Genomic DNA, 17,332 nt, shown 5'->3' with positions numbered 1-17,332 from the left:
CACCCCCCCCCCATTTCACCCCCCCCCCCATTGCACCACCCCGTTTCATCCCCCGATGCACACCCCCCCCCCCCCCCTTGCAGGGCATCTGCACTCGCAAACACACAACCCAAGCTCAGGAGCTGCCCCCCCCCAGCCCTGCCGAGCCCCCCCCAGCCCTGCTGAGCCCCCCCCAGCCCTGCCGAGCCCCCCCAGCCCTGCTGAGCCCCCCCCTCTCTGCCAGCCCATCTTTGGGGGCCCGCACCCCCCCCATTTTTCCCCCCATCCATGCCCCCCCCCCCCCCCCAAGCTGGGTGCCAGCCAGGTTTTGGCAGTGTACGAGTGGTCACGGTGCACGGGGTGGGGGGGACCAGGGTGAAATGGGGGGGGGGGGTAAAATGAGCTGGGGGGGGGTTAAAATGAGTTTGGGGGGGGGACACCCCCACCACGAGCGCAGGGTCTGGCAGTGAGCCGCATCCTGCGGGCGCTCCCCATCCCTGGGGGGGGCGAGGATGGGGGGCACGGGGGGGGGCAGCAGAGCCAGGGGAGGGGGCACTGCCCCCGCCAGCGTGCCTGGGGGGGGGAGATGGGGGCAAATTCCCCCCCCCCCGAGCTTCCCCCCCCCCGCAGAACCGTGCCCCCAGCCCCATCAGCTCACTGCAAGCCGGGCACCAAGGGGGCTGCCGGGGTTTGGGGAGGGGGGGGGGGCAGGTCTGAGCCCCCAGCCCCCTTTTCCTGCAAAAGGGGGGGGGGTGAGAAGGGTGGTTGGGGGGGGGGGGGGGCGTAATAAAAACCGGCTGGGAGCCCTAAAGCGGAGAGAGGGCGCGACGCGGGCCGGGGGGGGGCTCAGAAGAGGAAGGCTTTCTTCTTCAGCTCGTTGCGCTTCCACAGGGCCAGCTTGGCGAACTCCTCGGGGGGCATCTCGAAGACCCGCAGGAAATCCTCGGGGGAGAGGTGCCGCTGCGGGACGGGGAAAGGGGGGGGGTCAGGGGGTGCCCAGACCCCCCCCCCCCCCCACACACACACCCCCTGTCTGCCCCCCCCCAGCGTCCAGGCTCAGCCCCTACCTCCAGCCGGGTCCTGTCGACGCCGGGCGGCAGCTTCACGCGGCCTCTGTTGGTCACCATCAGCATCTCGTAGGGGTAGATCTGGGGGGGGGGGGGGGGGAAAGGCCGTGAGACCCCCCCCCCCATTTGGCCTCGTGCCCCCCCCCCCCAGCCCCCAGCCCCCTCACCTTCTGCTCCAGCATGCTGGGCAGGGAGTTGCCTCTATCCATGCGCCCGCGCTGGCCGTTCTGCGGGGACGAAGCCAGCACCATCATCATCCTCACACCCACCCCCCCCAATGGGCACCAGCCCAGCTGCCCCCCCACCTCCATCCCTCCCCCCCCCCCCAGCCCCTCGGAGGTGTCCCCAGTGTCCCCCCCCCCCCCCCCCGTACATCACCCTCTCGCTGGCTCTGGGCGCTGGCAGCCGGGTGGGCGCTCACCTGCACGCCTGCGAAAGAGGGGAGCGGGGCTCAGCACCCCCCCCCCGTCTGCCCCCCCCCCATGTGACAACGAGTCCCCCCCACAGGTGGCTTCCAACCCTCTTCTGAGCGTGTGAACCCCCTGTCCCCGGGGATGTCCCTAGGAATGTCCCCCCCATGCCCAGGGATGTCCCCAGGGATGTCCCCAGGGATGTCCCCCCCATGCCCAGGGATGTCCCCCCATCCCCAAAGATGTCCCCTTGTCCCCAAGGGTGTCCCCCCATTCCCAGGGATGTCCTCATCGTCCCCAGGGGTGTCCCCATCGTTCCCAGGGATGTCCCCCCATCCCCAAGGGATGTCCCCCCCCTGTCCCCAGGGGTGTCCCCCTCCTGTCCCCAGGGACGTCCCCTCATTCCCAGAGATGTGCCCCCCATCCCCAAGGGATGTCCCCCCCTGTCTCCAGGTCTGTCCCTCCATCCCCAGAGATGTCACCCCTTCATCCCCAGAAACATCCCCCCTGTCCCCAGGGGTGTCCCCCTTCACCCCCAGGGATGTCCCCCCCCCCATCCCCAGGGATGTCCCCCCCCCAATCCCCAGGTGTCCCCCCCAGGGGTGTCCCCGTGCCGGCGCTCACCCGGGCTCCCCTTCTCGCTGCTCGCCGAGCTGAACTCCGCCGACTGCAGCTGGCAGGGGACACGAGGGGACAGCGTCAGAGGGGGTGCCACCGCCCGGCCCCCCCCACCCCACGCGGGGAGCCCCCCCCCACACTCACCCGGGTCAGGGTGCTGCGGCCGGAGGCGGGCAGCGAGGAGCTCTTGTAGCTGCCCGTGTGCAGCGCTGCGAGAGAGCAGGAGGTGGTCAGGGGGTGGTGGTGCTGGGGGGGGGCACGCTGGGGGGGGGCGCTGGGAAGGGAAAGGGACGGGGACAGAGCCTCTGGGTGCCGCCGCGCCCCCACGTACACGTGTGGAAGGGCGTCCGGTCCGGCAGCGAGCGGGTTTTCCTCCGGATGGGGAGAGATTTCTCCATCTCCTCCTTCAGGATCAGCTTCCCCAGGTTGGAGGTGACCTGGGGGAGAAGGGACGCGGGGAGGTGGTGGTGGTGGGGGGGGGGTGTCAAGGCTGGCACGTCCCCGGACCCACCCCCCCCACCCCCAGGACCCACCCCTGGTCTCCCCTCACCTTGCTCAGCTCCTGCTTCTGGAGCTCGCGCAGGTTCTTCATCTCCTCCGTCAGGTCCTCCTCTTCCTCCTCGCCTCTCTTGGAGGCCATCCGCCTCCTCCACTCCGTCTCTGGGGGAAAAGAGGGGGATTTTTGCCCGGCCCCAGCCCCGCCACCCCCTGGGGGGGTGGTCTCTTTTTGGGGTGGGGGGGGAATAAACCATCCCACCCCAGCACCTACCCACGACGGCCAGGGACGGGGGGCACGGCCAGTAGTCGGTCTCGATTTTGGCAGGCTGGTTGGGGTCCGGGGGCTGCGCCGCGGGGAACTTGGACGATTCGATGATCAGATCCTCTATGAGGTGCTTCCCGTGGTGGGGGCCGGAATGGGGCTCTGCGGGGCACACGGGGTTGGGGGGGGTGAGACAAAACCCCCGGGGTGGTGGTGGGGGTCCCGGTGCCGCGGGATGGGCGCCCCGCTCACCTTTCTGCCGGTAGATCGGGGGCTTCTTGTAGATGTTGAGCTCCGTCGTGTCGGTCTCTGCGCGGGGAAGGGAAAGGTCAGCGCCCCGGGAAGGTCCTCGCCCATCCCAGTCTGCCCAGTTGCCCCAGTAGGGGGGGTGCAGCGGGACTTGGGGAGGGCGCTGAGCGGTGCGTACCGGGCCGGTGGAAGTGCTGGACGCTGCTGCGGGGCGTGCTGGCCGCCTGGCGAGGGGAGGGCTGCGGGGTGCTGCCGGGGGTCCGGCTCTCCAGCCACTCCCGGATGGCCTGGGGGGGACATGGGGGGGAAAAACGGGGGGGGGGGGGGGGGGGCGAGGGGCTTGGCATCGCCCCCCCCCTCTGTGAGTGCGTCGTCCCCCCCCCCCCAGTGCGCACATCCCCGGTACTCACCTCGGGGGACGGAGGAGGAGAGATGGATTTGGGAGACAGGGAGCGCTGCAGGGGGCAAGAAGGGGGGGTTATGGGGTTATTCCCGCAGCCCGGGACCCCCAAACATCCTTTGGGGGGAGGGGGAAGGCTTTTCCCCGAGGGGGGGCACCCTCACCTCCCGGCTGCGGGGCAGCTCCACGTGCTCCATGAGCGAGTAGGTGAAGTGGGGCTCGTAGATCATCAGGTCGGGGCGCTCGATGTCCAGGATCGCCTTGTCCTTGGGGATGGCAGCCAGGTCCTTGTAGCCCAGGACCTCGTTGTCCATTTTGGCCTGGGAGGGAAAAAAAAAAAAAAAAAGCCTCGTTTTTGGGTAGGGAAGGGGAATACGGGGTGGAGGGGGGGGGACACGGGGGGCATTTCCCAGCAGAGCGCGGAGGGAGCCAGCTCTTACCACGATGCTGGAGGGCGATCCCGGGACGCTGGAGCCGCGCGAGGAGCAGACGCTCCCAGGGGAGGTCAGCGGTTGCTGGAAGGAAGGGATTTGGGATTTGGGATCTGGGATTTGGGATTTGGGATTTGGGATTTTGGATCTGGGATTTGGGATCTGGGATTTGGGATTTGGGATTTGGGATTTCGGATCTGGGATTTGGGATTTCGGATCTGGGATTTGGGCAAACCTGGGCGCGGGGAGGGCTCCGGGTTGTACCAGGGGCATGGCACAAGGGCGCGGGGACACCCCCGGTGCCCCCCCCCCAAAAAAAGGGGAGACACCCCCCGGGGATGGGGCTATTCCTGGCCGGGCCCTGGGGTCTCCTCGCCTCCAACCTGCAGGTTTAGGGCTTGGGGACCCTTGGGAGGGGACGGTGACGCGTTGCCACTAGATGGTGCTGCCAGGCTGGGAGGAGGAGGAAGGCAGGGGAGGAAGGCTGCCCTGTGCCGAGGTGTCCCTGAGGGGGGGTCCCCAAAAGCCGGCCCCCCCAGCCCCCTGCCCACGACCCCCCCCTTACCTTCTGCAGTCTTTCCATTCAGCTGCGCGCCGGAGGGGCCGGGTCAGTCACAGGGTCCTGCGGGGGGGGGGGAGGGCAGAGCAGAAATTTTGGGGACCCCCCCCAACCCCCCCACGGTGGGCACGCGGCGCCCCGGGGCGAGGTGCCCGTGGGCAGCGGGGCCGTGCCGCCCTCCCCGGGTTGGGGGGGGACACACGAAGGGGGTCCAGGTTTGTCCCGGGGCAGAGGGGAGGTGCTGGGGGGGGGGTGTTTGGGGGGTCAGGACCCCCCCGCTCACCTCTGTGGCTCCGCATCCCTCTGGGTGCCAACGCGGGGCTGGGGCTCGGGCGCTGCCTCTGCAAGGGGAGGGCGACGGGGCGCTGAGCGCGGAAGGGCCCCGGGCTCTCCGCTTGCGGGATCCAACCCCGGCGCTGGGCTCGCCAAAAAAATTCCACGGGCGCTTTCCCCAGCTCCTGCCCTGAGGGACAGCACCCAACGCCCCCCCCCCGAGGGACCCAGACGGGGCTCGTAGGGCGGCAGCGGCGCAGCCCCGGCACCCCGGCACCCCGACACCGTGCCGAGCGGCTGCCTTGCACCCAGCGTGGCCGCTGCTGACGAGGGCTGGCAAGCGGGGCAGAGGTAACGAAGGCTTTTGTGTCCCCCCCCGCGGCCTCGAGAAGGCTCCAGCGGCAGCGGGACACGCGCTGCGCTCAGCCCCTGCCCGCAGCCCCCCGGCTGGAAAAGCCCCGAAGGGGCAGGCGCTCGGCTTTAAACCCCGCAAAGCCCCCGGACAAAAGAGAAAATTCCCCATTTTTCTTTTTTTTTTCCCTCCCAACTTCTCCTTTCAGAGGGGAGAGCACCTGGAAAAAAATAAAACAAACCTCGTGCTGGCCGGGCTGCGGCAGCAGCACTCAGCCGAGCCCCGAAGTCCCCAAATCCCCCCTGGGGCAGCCCGTGCGTGGGGCTGGGGGGGTGCCGACCACCTCCAGACCCCCCCCCCCCCCCCCCAGGACCCCAGCCCCGTGGCTCAGGGCTCAGCAGGAGCAGCGATGGGGGCAACGTGACAACACCCTGCGCATCCTCCAGCTCCTCGGGGGGGGGGTCGAGCTGCCATAAAGGGGCTCCGGAGCCTCCCCACGAGCCTCCTTGGAGGTCACCCCATTACAACCAGCCCCCCCCGTTTCAGCACCAGTGGGACCCGACCCGCTCGCACCCAGCCCAGCACCTCGGTGGCTCTCCCGGGGGTGGGGGCTCAGGACCCCGGTGCCGGAGGCACCCCCGGGAGCGAGGCCGGGCATGGCACAAGGCGGCTTTGTGCCGGCGAGCGGCGGCCGCCCCGCGCACCCGTGAGCTCACACTTTCCATCCTCCGAGCCAGGGCGGGTTCGTTCCTCCGGCACAGCCCCCGACACCCCCCCACCACCCACCACCACCACCCCCAGGCCCCGCGTGGACCCCCGAGGGTGCCGCGGCAAGAGGAGGGGAACCGGGGGGGGGCCGGTGGGGAGGCCGAGGAGGCCGGAGGCGAGCAGATGGATGAGCTAGCAAACATCGGGAGGCAGAGGAAGGGTGGGTGCGGGGTGGATGCGGATGCTGGGGAGGAAGGAAAACAAGCCCGAGCCGAGGGGACGGGGAGAGACGCAGCCAGCGAGGCGGCTGAGGGTGCTGGGGCTGCGTGGGATCGGCCCCCCCCCGGGTTAAGGGACGTGGGGGGCACCTTATCTGCTGCGGGCAGGGAGGGAGCCACCGCCCCGGCTCTCCCCGTGGCAACCTCCCGTCTGCCCGGCAGGTCCCTGAGATAAGGGCCGGCACGGGGGACGATGCCTCTGGGGGGGATTTTGGTGGCCAACAGCCAGGAACGGGGTGCGGGGTGGTGGTGGTCGGGGGGGGGGGGGGACGGACACATGCGCCGAACCCCCCTGTGAGCACCTGGGGCGAGCGGGAAGAGGAAGAGCGAGGATGGACGGACAGACGGATGGATGGATGGATGGATGGACGGACGGACCGCGTGCAGGAGGAGGCTTGCAGGGGTGTGGGGGGGCCCCCCCGCAAAGCGGCACCCAGCCCAGGGGCTGCGGGGGGGGGCTGCTGCTGCGGCGTGGAGAGGTCGGCTCCCGGCCCCCCCCCCCCCGCCCCGAGGAAATCCGGATTTGACTTTTCACAGCCGCCAAAGCCATCAGCGCGCGGGCCCGGGCGAAGGGCCAGGCTGCACGGCCCCCCCCCCCCCAGCCTCCCCGAACGGGGTGGGGGGAGCAGTGAGGGACCCCCAGCCTTCCTCCCCTCTCCCTCCTCCTCCTCCTCTCCTCGTTTTCCTTCCCTTCCCACGGCACAGGGCGCAGGCACCCTGCGTTTTCCACGCTGCCACGGCCGAGGCTCGCAGCCAGCGGCACGGAGTGGGGGGGGGGGGCACCCGGTGGGGTCACAAGTTCCCCGAACAGACGGTTCCTGGGAACGGCTCCGGCGCTTCCCAGCCCAGCCCAGCCTCCTCCTCCTCCTCCTCCTCCTCCTTCGCTGCTCGCAAACAACCAGTGCGCGGCGAGGCACCGAGCATCCTCCCCGCGCCGGTGGCAACTCGATCGCCGCCCGGGCAGGGAGCGCACGGGGCGCGTGCCACCGGTGTCCGGTTCCTCCTTTGTCCTGCTTCTCGCCCTTTCTGTCCCCGCTGGGGCATCGCCCGCGAGCGGGGAGCTGTTTATGGGCAGCCGGGCACTGCCGTGCCGCTTCGCCCTGCCCGTCAGGTTGCAAGCCGCAGCCGGCACCCAGGGTTTTTCCATCCCCGGCGTGGCCACGGGTGCTGCGCCCTCCGTGCCTCAGTTTCCCTGGGTGGCAGGGGGGGTGACGAGCCACCTGCCCCATCCAGGAGACGAAAGGGGCGTCCCCACCTCCTCCCACCCCACAGTTCCTCCCTGACCCGGGCCAAACCAGCGGCTCTCCTGCCTCCAAACCTCGCCAACCCGCTCCAAAATCCCAAACCAGCCGCCAGTTTTTAATCCGGGATGCGCGGCGCCTGCCCAAATGCCCCCAAACCCTTGGGTTTTTGGAGTCTGGCTATAGGGATCCTGCCCCCCCCCCCTTGCCCCACAGGGCTCCGATGGCCACGCTGCAGCCCGCTGTGGGCAGAGGCTCACGTGGCACGTAATCTGGGATTAAAATGGGATTAGCCTGCTCATCCCGCACGCGGAGGGGCTGCCGGGGACCCAGTGGGGCCTGGGCTCACAGCGTGGCTCGGGGGATGCCCACGGGCCCCCGATGAACCCCAAAATCTCCCAGCACCGTGGGACACCCTGCAGCGGGTGCCCTGTGTCCCTGGGGACCCCGAGGCCACCGCAGCGTGGCACCTGCCCGGGATGATGCTGGGGGGCTCCCCGGGGCCGAGGTGGCAGCTGGTGGCCCCGGTTTTACCGGGCTTAGCCCTGCCTGACCACCGGCCCCGCACGCCCACGGCCCCCCAGCGGGGTTGGGGTGCCCCAAACAGGAGCCACCGTGGGGCCAGGGGGGGTGCCAAAATCTCAGGGTGTGCCCCAAGACGCCCACAAGACCCCAAACGCCACGGTGGGGACCATCAACCCCATCACATCCAGCACCCCTGGGAGCAGGGTATGAGTTGTACCCCCCCCCCCCAAAAATACAGCGCTGAGACCCCTCAAACTCACTGCACTGGTGGGGCTGGGAGCGTCCAGGCTCCTCCTCCCTCGGGGGACACGGTGCCAATGCCGCTGTCCCCAGGGAGGGACGGGGACGTCCCCTGTCCCCAAACCCCTTCTATGGGGATGTTCCGGGGGGGGGCACCACGGGATAAATCAGGTGCAGGTGCACCCTGGGGAGAGCCGCCCCCCCCGGGGAGGGGTATTCCCCCCCTGAGCCCGCGTCCCCATGTCACCGCCCTCCCGTCCCCACGGGCCCCCCTGGCGAGGGCAGCTCTGCCCCAAACAGGCATGGGGACACGGGGCAGGGCTGCAGCCCCCCCCGGAGAAGAGGGGGGGGGGGACAAAATATGGGGCTGCCCCCACCCCCACAGGGACCCCCCCCTCAGCGTGGGGTGTGGGGGGGGTCCCAGGAGGGCGAGCGGGGAGAGCAACAGCACGGGAACAGCGCTGGGCAAACCACGGGCGGTGGCCACTGACCCCGCTCAACGCAGCTCTCCCCCCCCCGGCAGAGGGTCCCTACCCGCATCTCCTCCTCCCCTCTCCCCACGGCTTGGGGGGCCACTCACCTAGGGCTGGGGCCACCTCATGCCTCCCGGGGGGGTGGGTGGGGACCCCCCCCGGCCTCCTCCTCCGCTCGCCGGGGCCGAGGCACGGCGCTGGGGCTCGCAGCCGAGAGCCCGCGAGCGGCCGCCGCTTATCGGGGCAGCCCAGGCGGCGACCGAGCAGCCCCCGGCGCGCTGATAACGGGAGCTCGGCACCGGGGTGGGTGCGTGGGTGGGTGCGTGGGGGGGGGTGGGCACCCGCCGCCGCTCCCCACCTCTGCTGCTGGCTCAGTCCCTTTCGGAACAAGAGGAGAATTAGCCGGCATCATGACGAAGCACTATTGGCGCTCGCTCGCGCGCCCGACGCTTCCCCGGCACAAAGAGGGAGGAAAGCGCACAGGAACCTGGCGTGCGCGGCCCCGCTCGCCGGCAGGAGCGAGCTGGGGGGCCCCGGGACCCCCCCCCCGGTGCAAAGCAGCACCCCCAGCCAAAAGGTTTTGCCCCCCCACCCCCCGCCCCGATCCCAGCTCCGAGCTCCCCGCGGCGCAGTGGGTGGTGCATCAGGATCGTACCTGCGGCTGCTGCCCCGAACCTGGGGGGGCTCCCAGGGTGGCAGCACCCCCCCCTTAATTGGAGGGGAACCTCTTGGAAACACAGCTCCGGGGCCAAGGGTGCTCAGCAGAGCCCTGGGAGGTGCTGAGCACCTGCCAAAAAATCAAACCCTGACCTCCACGGACCTGCCCCTGGGTGCCTCCGGGGGGGAGCCCAGCGGCGGGGCAGAGCCGCTCCCCTCCGCACCCCAATTCCCAGGGGGCACCATCCAGCCCCCGGCCCTGGCGCTGAGCGCTGGGGCTGGCCCAGCGCCGCAGGGTGTGCCGGGGCAGGGCAGGGAGGCCGCGGCCTCCTCCTGTCCTCCAGCAGGGAGATTTTGGGGGTGAACCCAGCCGCAGGAGCGGTGCCGCGGGGCGCAGGAGCCCCGGCAGCTATTCCCGGCTGTGTGTGGGAGAGAGCTGCCTGGAGACGGGGGCCTCCGCTGCCGGCTCCGCTCCCCGCGGGCACGCACGGCGCTGTTTGCTGCCTCAGTTTCCCTCCTGGCTCCCGAGAGGCCCGGCTGGATGAGCTCACGGGGGGGATGGATGCGTGCACGGGGCGGGGGGGGATGCGCGCACCGGGCTGCATGCAGGGGGCTGCGCGCAGGGGGAGCGTGCATGCACCCCCGGCGCCAAGGCCAGCATAATTTGGAGGCCAAATCCTCGCGGTCCCAGCCGCAGGATGCTGACGTGCCCCATCCCGGAGGTCCCCCCCCGGGGCCGTGCCCATCGCTAGCCGAGGCTGCGGCCGCCCCCCCCCGGCGCTAACCCAGTTTCTCAAGCATGAAGACAGCGCAGCGGCTGCTCGGCGCCTGCCTCCGGCACCCGGGCAGCAGCCTCGGCACCTGATCCGGCTGCGGCTCCTGCGGCAGCACGCCCAGCACCCATGGGTGCTGGGGGGGGGGGGGGGGGAGCGGGTTGATAACGCCCCTTTCCTGCACCCGGGCACCGCGCACCCACCGAAAACCGCGCGCGGCCACGCTCCGGAGAGCCCCCCACGGGGTCACCCCGCGGTGCCCTTCAACGCCGGCTCCTGCAGGGGGGCCGGGATGGGATTAAGGGGGGGGGCACGGGGGGGGGAAAGAGGAGAGCGGGGCCCTACCTTCAAGGGAGCCCACGGCCCGCCGCAGGCAGGTTCGCCCGTCCGCCGGGAGCCATGCCTGCGCCGAGCATCCCCTCCCTGCGCCGCACGGCGCGTTGCTACAGCGACCGCCTCCCGCCGCAACCCGCCGGAGCCGAGCGATGGAGAGGATGATGTGCGGGAGCCGCCTTCGGCCTCGCGGGAGCCGGACTGGCGAGGAGGATGCTCCCCCACCCCCCCACCCCCGTGCCCCTCCGTGGGGTGGCCACCCCGTGCCCCTGAGCCCAAGCCTTGCTCCCACGGGTTGGGGATGGAGAGGGGCACCCCTGGGTGCTCAGCGCCACGGGGTGCTGGTGGGGCCGGGGTGGCAGCAGCCTGGGTGTGGCGTGTCCTGCATCCCCCCCCCGTCCCCAGCGGGTGCCCCCGATTCCCCCATCGCCCCCTGGCCAAGCCCTGGGGAGAGCAAAGGCTTGGGAAAGGCAGGGCGCGTGGGCCGGGGGCTGGCGAGACATCCTCCAGTGCACTTTCTCCACCTCCGCCCCCCCCGCCCCGGGTCTCACCTCAAAAAACAAGAAAGAAACACAGTGTGGGGTTTTTTTTTTCTTCCCCGGCCATAATTAAAAAGGACTCACCCTTCCGAGCCCTTTCTATCCCGGGAGGTCGAGAAGAAAGAGAGGGGAGGAAGGGGAAAAACCCTGAAAGAAAGGAGAGGAAGGGCTCGGGAAGGAGAGGAGAAGGGGAGAAAAAGGGACGGGGAAAAATTAAAAGCGGAGATTACACAAAAGGGAACTCCTCTACCTTTGAAGCTTTGGCTAAATTGGGGAGGGGGCGGCGGGGGCAGGGAGGGTACAGACAGATCGGCCCCTTTCTCAAAGCCCTCTCCTTTCAAGAATGTCTCGAATTCCTGCGGAAACAAGGAGCCGCGGCTGTGGGGCCGAAGGAAACGGGAGGGGGAAAAAAAAAATAAAAAAATTAAACCGGCCGCCCGGCTAATTCCTGCCCGCCACACCTGGGCAGGCAGCGCCGGGCGCATTGTTCGGCCCTAATTGCTGGGTGTTGCATTTCTCTCCTGCTTTAAAGCTTCATTTAACTCAAACTGTTATAATTTTCTCCCCGCTCCCCCCTGGCCGTGCCCCCCTCCATGCCCGCATTACGCTCGCGGGGCTTTGTAGCGGCCAAGGGGGGAGACGTGGTTAAGGGATTACATCCTCCCCGCCGGCCGGCCGGGGCATTGTGAGAGGCAAAAGTAATTACGGGGAGGGGGGCACGGCACGGGCTGGGGGCCGGGGGGGGACACAGCCCCAGAATTGGGCACTGCGTCAAGGTGATGCTGCCCCGGCCGTCGGGATGCGGGGAACGGGGAGGCGGGGACGCGCCAGCTGCCATCGTGGTGCTCCGTGGGGACACGCGGGCTGTCCCCAAGCACCGTGGTGTGCACCCCAGGTGGCCCAGGGCACGGAGGGCTGGGTGCCCCCGTGCCAACGGGAGCGAAGCCCCTGCCCGTGCCGGGGTCACGCCGGAAGGAAAACTCACCGAGGCCGGGTCCGTCTAGACGCTGCTTTTATTTGCCTCGGGGCTTCCTCCTTTACACAAATGAACTCCAAAGTCTAAGCGTTTAGGCCTAAAACCGACTCAAAGGAAACAGCAGAGCTCGTAAAAACGCACAACCGAAAATACCAAAAAAATACATCTAAAGGCGTTTTCTGCCTGTGGCCTCGCAGGCACCTACGCACGTCCCTGTGCCGCTGGCACACCCCCGGTGCCACCGCGGTGGCCAGGAGAGGGGCACGGAGCTCCCCCTGCAATAAATAACACCGAGACCTCATGGCCACGGGGTACAAGTGCTGGCCCCCGGGGTCTGCGTGCCCGACACCCCTCCCAGAGCTGCTCGGGGCAGACGGACGGACCGGCACGCTGCAGGACCCCCGGTCACCCCGGTCACCTCGCAGGGTGACAGCCGGGTCACAGCCCGGGGCTGCGGGTGGCCTCGGCATCCCGCCGGCAGCAGGACGGGGTCGCAGACGTGGCCGGGGTCTCGGTGGCACGGGGAGAAGTCTCTAAAGGGGGGGGGGCGGAAGCCACCCCAGCCACCGAGGGCGATGGGCAGAGGCATTGGGTGGTGAATTTGGGGTGCCACGGGGTGCTGCAGGGGGCCACCGTACCCACAGCCCTCCACCCCTATCCGTGCCACCCAAGTACAAAAATAGAGCATCTTTAAAGCAAAAACAAAGAGAACCAGGGAGAAAACAGTGCTGGAGGGGGGGCAAGGAGAAGGGGCAAAGTCTGTGCTGGAGGCCAGGAGGAGGGCGGCAGGGGCACTACGTGCGGGCGCGGGGGGCGCGGGTGCGCCGGGTGCGGCGCGTCGGGGAGGACGAGCCCACAAACTCGAACTGCTTCTGCCGCTCGGCGTTGTTGGGGAAGGGCAGCTGCCCCCGGTACAGGCGCTTGATGAAGTGGGCTTCCCGCTGGTTCTGGCGGCTGCGGGAGGCTTTGCGGGGCCGGCCCTTGCGGGTGAAAGCCATGTACCAGCCCTCGTAGCGGGCGTTCTGGAAGGCCGTGTAGTTGTTCTCCAGCACGATCTCCGTGAAGACGCAGTCTTTGCTCTTGCCGTTGGGCTGCGCGAGGGAAAAGAGGGGCCGTGAGCTCCGGGAGGGATGGGGATGGCTCGGGGACAGCGGGGACCGGGGACACGCTGCCACCTCCCCGCCCGGACTCACTTTCCCCACGAGCTTGCCCCGCTTGCTCATGCAGATGTACTTCTCGCTCTCGGCTCCCTTGATGCGCACGCGGCTCCCGAAGGTGTCCGTCTCCACGATGAGCTTGGCTGCAAGGAGGAGGGCGCCGGGAGATGTCCTGCCAGGGCTGCAAACCACCCCAGGCACCCAAACCTCCCCATCCCCGTGCCCGGGGTGACATCAAAACCCCTTCTCCCCGTCCCCCGTTTCGCTCCCCCCATCCCTCGCCGCCCCTCGTGCCCAAGCCCCCGGGACGGAGCACGGCGGCGCTCGCCGGAGGCTGCCCCCCAGCCATGATGCTAAAGGGCTTTTGTTAAAACCCAGCAGAGTCAAACCGGGCGTTTGATGAAAGCCCCGTGGAGAGCAGCAGCCCCTTTCCACCCCCCCCCATTTCATTGTCGGGGATTCAATGGGTTTTCCAGGGCCAGACCGAGCCCAGCGCCCGGCGGGTTAATTATCCTCGTCCTCATTGTCTCACCCCGCGGCGGCTGCGAGGGCTGGGAGCTGACACCAAAACCCATGACCCCGGCAGGTCCCGCGCGTGAGGCCGGCAGAGAGAACTCAGGGAAAGCCCTGGGAAGGCGGCAGGGACCTGGCGGGGCTACAACGGGGCTGGGGAGCCCCGTAAAATACCCAGGGATGGCGCCAGGACTGGAAGGGCTCTGCCCGCTGCCCTCCACCCATCAATATTTCAGGTGCTGGTGCCGGGATCGGGTGGTGGCGGATCCATTTCTTCACCGTGAGAGAGCAGAAGCCCTAAATATCATGCTTATAGCCACATGACATTGGAAAGAAATAAGTGAATTTGGGAGTTTTGAGGTCAGAAATGGCCGATTTGGAGCCACGCTCCCATAGGAGGTTTTTTTGGGGGGTTATAAAACCAGCATCCAGCTGCGGTGTCCATCTCCCCAGCCGTTCCCTGAAGTCCCACGAGGGTATCTGTCCCCCGACAGGCACCCACCTTGCCCCCCCCGGGGATGGCACGGGCCCCTTACCGAATTTGTTGCCGTCCTCGGCGGTGGCGGAGATGCGCTTGCCGTTCACCTGCACGTGCTTGCCGCTGGTCCGGCTGTAGAGCTGGTACTCCCTGATCTGCCGCCGGCTCAGCTGGTCGCTCACGGCCCCCTGGTCCCTCACGTACTGGTTAAAATTAGGAGACGGTTGATTCTCCCCCTTTGTTTACAAAGGGAAAAATAAAATCAATTTGTTTTGGACAGCCCACGGCACGGGGACGGAGAGGGGGGACCTGGTGGGAGCGCCGGGGCGCCCGGCGGGGCTGTGCTGCCGGCACGGGACAAGCCCTCTACCCCTGTACAGGGTCTTGGAGGCGGCTCCGTCCAGGCTGGAGCCTTTTGGGGGTGCTGAGACCCCCCCCGAGCAGGTGCTTCAGGAGCAAGCGGGAAGAGGGGCAGGGAGAGGCATGGACCTCGCCTGGCACCCGCGCAGGGAGGACGCGGGGAGGACGCTCAGTGCGCAGCCGGGTGATCCCTGCCTGCCTTGGGGACGGGGTCAAGCCGCTGCCCCTGGTCGTGCCTCGAGCCCAGTGGGCGCTCACCAGCCTCTCCTCCCCGGGGAGCACCCCCTGCATCCGGATGGGTGCTGAGGACGGGCTGGGATGCAGGGACCATGCTTGGTCCCCAGGGCAAAGCGCCCCAGGACCATCCGCCTGTCCCAGGAGCTGCGGACAGAGCTGTCCCCTCTGGTCTGCCCCACGCCGGGGGGATAAAACACCGTGTGGACCCCAAACGGGGTCACGGTTTGTGCCAACGGGGCGGCGTAACACCCCCGAAATGAAGGGTTATTGGATGTAAAGGGGGTACGGCCACACATTTTGGGGTGCTGCCAGCTCTGTGAGCGCACCCAGGACCCACCTCTGCACCCCAGGGCCCTGCCCGCTCATCGGGGGCAGCAGCGGGACCATGGGGGCTCCGCTGCCCCCCCCCCCCAGGCCGGGCAGGGCCCCGGCTCCCCACCACCTTTGTGTGCGCCTCGGGGACTCATTTCCTGCCAGGATCCACTTTAAAGCCTTTGGGGCTGGCCGGGGAGGTGGTGGGCTGGGGGGGGCGGCCCCTCTCCATCAAAGGCGCTTCCCTTCCCCTCTCATTTTCAAAGAAATAAAAGCATTTACCTTGGGAAAAAGAAAAAAAAAAAATAAAAGGAAGGAAAAAAGGTCCCGAGCGCGTATTAAGGCTGCTGGGGATGGTTTTGTTCGGGCTCGGGAGAAGAGGGTGCTGATATGGAACAGTGCATTTTAATAGCCGCGGCCTTTCTGAAGCGCACAAAAAGGGACGGTGCGGCCCGGGAGGGGGGGAAAGGGGGAGAAGGGGAGGGGGGCACCGAGCCTTCAACCCCCCCCGCCACCCCGTTAACCCCCTCAGCTGGCATCGAGGGCAGAGTCTGGCCTGGAGAGCTGGAGCCCGAGCAAGAAATGTCCCCCCTGCTGCAGGGGGGCTCCCCGTGGCCTTGCCTCGGGGACATAGGGAAGGGTTCTGGCACCCATGGGTGACCCAACCCCGTTGGCATCCTCCAGCATCGCTGCCCTGCCCCGGGGCTGGCCCCTGTCACCCACCCGCGAGGGATGCCCCCAGAATGAGCGAAATTAATTAACGGCATCCCCTTCGCACAGCCCCGTGTCGCGGCGAGGCGAGACCCCGGCAGCAGGTAAAGGCGGCCAGGGCGAGCCGGGGTCCGGCCGCTACGGGGTCAGGAAAACATCCCGCGCGTCAGCCACCTACCTGGGTCTGACAGGAGAACATCAGGAGCTGGAAACATCTGCGTCGGGAGAGAAAGGGAGAGAAGCAGGGGGGGTTGCTCGGGGTTAGTTTGGGCGAGGAGCCGCGCCGGGCGATAAAACACCGATAAACCCGGCCCGCAAAGGAGCGCGACGACGCGCGCGGCGCTTACATGGAGAGGTTCTGCAGGCTGAGGGGCTGCATGGTGCTCGCCGAAACCCCCCGGGCGCGGGCACGAAACGCGGGCAGGGAGCCGGGCTGCCACCCTCCCGGCCGCTACGGCCCCGCCGGGGGGCTGCCAGTGCCCCCCTCCTCGCTCGGGTGGCCCCCGCGCTCGCCGTGCCTCGCGCGCCGGTGCCCAGGCGTGGGGAGCGGGGTTGGAGCCGGGGCATGGGGCAGGCGGCGGGGCTCAGCTCCTCTCCTCGCCCCCTCGGCGCGCCCCACGCCGTGCCCCCCGCGCCCCCACCCCATCAGCCTCCCATCCGGGGGGCAGCTCCTGCCTCGCCGGCATCTGCTGGGGCGGGGGGCTGCTAGTGGGAAAAGGGGCGGCGGGCTGGGCAGGGCTCCCCAAAAAGCAGGGCAGCACCCGGAGCCCTGCGCTCCACGCAGCCCCTGTCCCCTTGCCGTCCCCGCCGGTGGCGGCCTTTAAAGGTGGGGAGAGCCCGTGGCGAGGGGCTGAGCCTCCCTTGGGAGGCCGTCGGGGCTGCGGAGGGAAGGAGGATCGGAGCTGGAGGGGGCCCGGGAGGAGGAGGAGGAGGAGGAGGAGGAGGGGAAGGGGGGGAGGCTGAGCAGGGCTCGGGGGGCTTGGGGTGTCCCCATGGTGGGGGGCGGCGGAGCCCCACGGGGACGGGAGGAGATGGAGAGGAGGCGGGGGGGATGCTTTTGGGGCATGGCAATAGGGTCAGGGGGTGGGAAGAGCCCCCCCCCCTCGGGCCTGGGGGAGATGGGGAGGGATGCGCTCGCCTTGACGATGCTTTTTGGCACCCTGCTTCCACCAAGGTGCCCCCTCCGGCCGTCCCCCACGGAGAAAAATCACCACGAGGGGTTTTTAACCGGGCTGGTTTAGCACCGGGGGCCCTGCCACGGCCCCCCCCCCCAGCTCCCACTCCCAACCCCATGGAAGGGAGGGATGCGATTTCCCCCCCCCCCCCCCCCCCAAAAGCAAGGCTGCGGGGTCGGGTATCGGCTCCCCCCCGGGAGGCAGAGGATGCGCACCCCTCCACGCTCCATTTGCTGGGCCGCGGGGGTGCTAAGTGCTAATTACCCCCCCCCAGGCAGCCGGGGCAATGCCCCCAGGGGAAAAGAACCTCGGCGGGGGGGGGGTCCTGGGGGTGGCTGCACACCAGAAGGGGGTTCGATACAGGAACCGCTCCCCACCACGCTCGTGCCTCAGTTTCCCCAAGGAGCAAGGGCAACGCCGCAGCCCCCGGGGGGAGGAGGCGGTGGAGAGGGGGAGACCCCCGCAGCCCCCAGCCGCAGAGGGGCGGGGGGGGGGGCTCAATCAGTGCTAACGACCCCAATTAAACCTCCCCTGGTGCTCTCGCACCT

The 17,332-nt window shown here is 68.8% G+C and overlaps 2 protein-coding genes across 7 annotated transcripts; both read right to left on the bottom strand.

The window, feature by feature from the left end:
* Positions 1-724: 724 nt before the first annotated feature.
* DMTN (dematin actin binding protein) lies at positions 725-10,438 on the bottom strand. Of its 6 annotated transcripts, none has more exons than XM_066983475.1 (17): positions 10,339-10,438; positions 4,757-4,814; positions 4,480-4,536; positions 3,924-3,998; positions 3,648-3,803; positions 3,494-3,538; positions 3,262-3,370; positions 3,087-3,143; positions 2,844-2,996; positions 2,625-2,734; positions 2,406-2,511; positions 2,219-2,283; positions 2,081-2,129; positions 1,420-1,475; positions 1,214-1,273; positions 1,047-1,127; positions 725-939 (listed from the first exon to the last, which is right to left on the bottom strand). In XM_066983475.1, the coding sequence occupies exons 3-17, from the start codon at positions 4,495-4,497 to the stop codon at positions 826-828; spliced, it is 1,254 nt and encodes a 417-aa protein (XP_066839576.1). In that variant the 5' UTR covers positions 4,498-4,536; positions 4,757-4,814; positions 10,339-10,438; the 3' UTR covers positions 725-825. The 6 variants fall into 6 exon arrangements, 5 of the variants coding, with proteins under 5 accessions (XP_066839576.1, XP_066839580.1, XP_066839577.1 ...); XM_066983479.1 differs by lacking the exon at positions 10,339-10,438 and adding an exon at positions 9,219-9,317; XM_066983476.1 differs by lacking the exon at positions 10,339-10,438 and adding an exon at positions 8,671-8,816.
* A 2,197-nt stretch (positions 10,439-12,635) lies between these two features.
* FGF17 (fibroblast growth factor 17) lies at positions 12,636-16,295 on the bottom strand. The gene is made up of 6 exons (XM_066983300.1): positions 16,251-16,295; positions 15,957-16,060; positions 15,788-15,824; positions 14,048-14,225; positions 13,035-13,141; positions 12,636-12,932 (listed from the first exon to the last, which is right to left on the bottom strand). Exons 1-6 carry the CDS (start codon positions 16,293-16,295, stop codon positions 12,636-12,638), a joined length of 768 nt encoding a protein of 255 aa, XP_066839401.1.
* Between the last annotated feature and the right edge of the window lie 1,037 nt (positions 16,296-17,332).

The sequence above is a fragment of the Anser cygnoides genome, chromosome 26 (assembly GCF_040182565.1).
Source record: "Anser cygnoides isolate HZ-2024a breed goose chromosome 26, Taihu_goose_T2T_genome, whole genome shotgun sequence".
Taxonomy (NCBI): Eukaryota; Metazoa; Chordata; class Aves; order Anseriformes; family Anatidae; genus Anser; species Anser cygnoides.
Note: the sequence above shows the minus strand (reverse complement) of the source record. Positions and strands in the feature narration are given on the sequence as shown.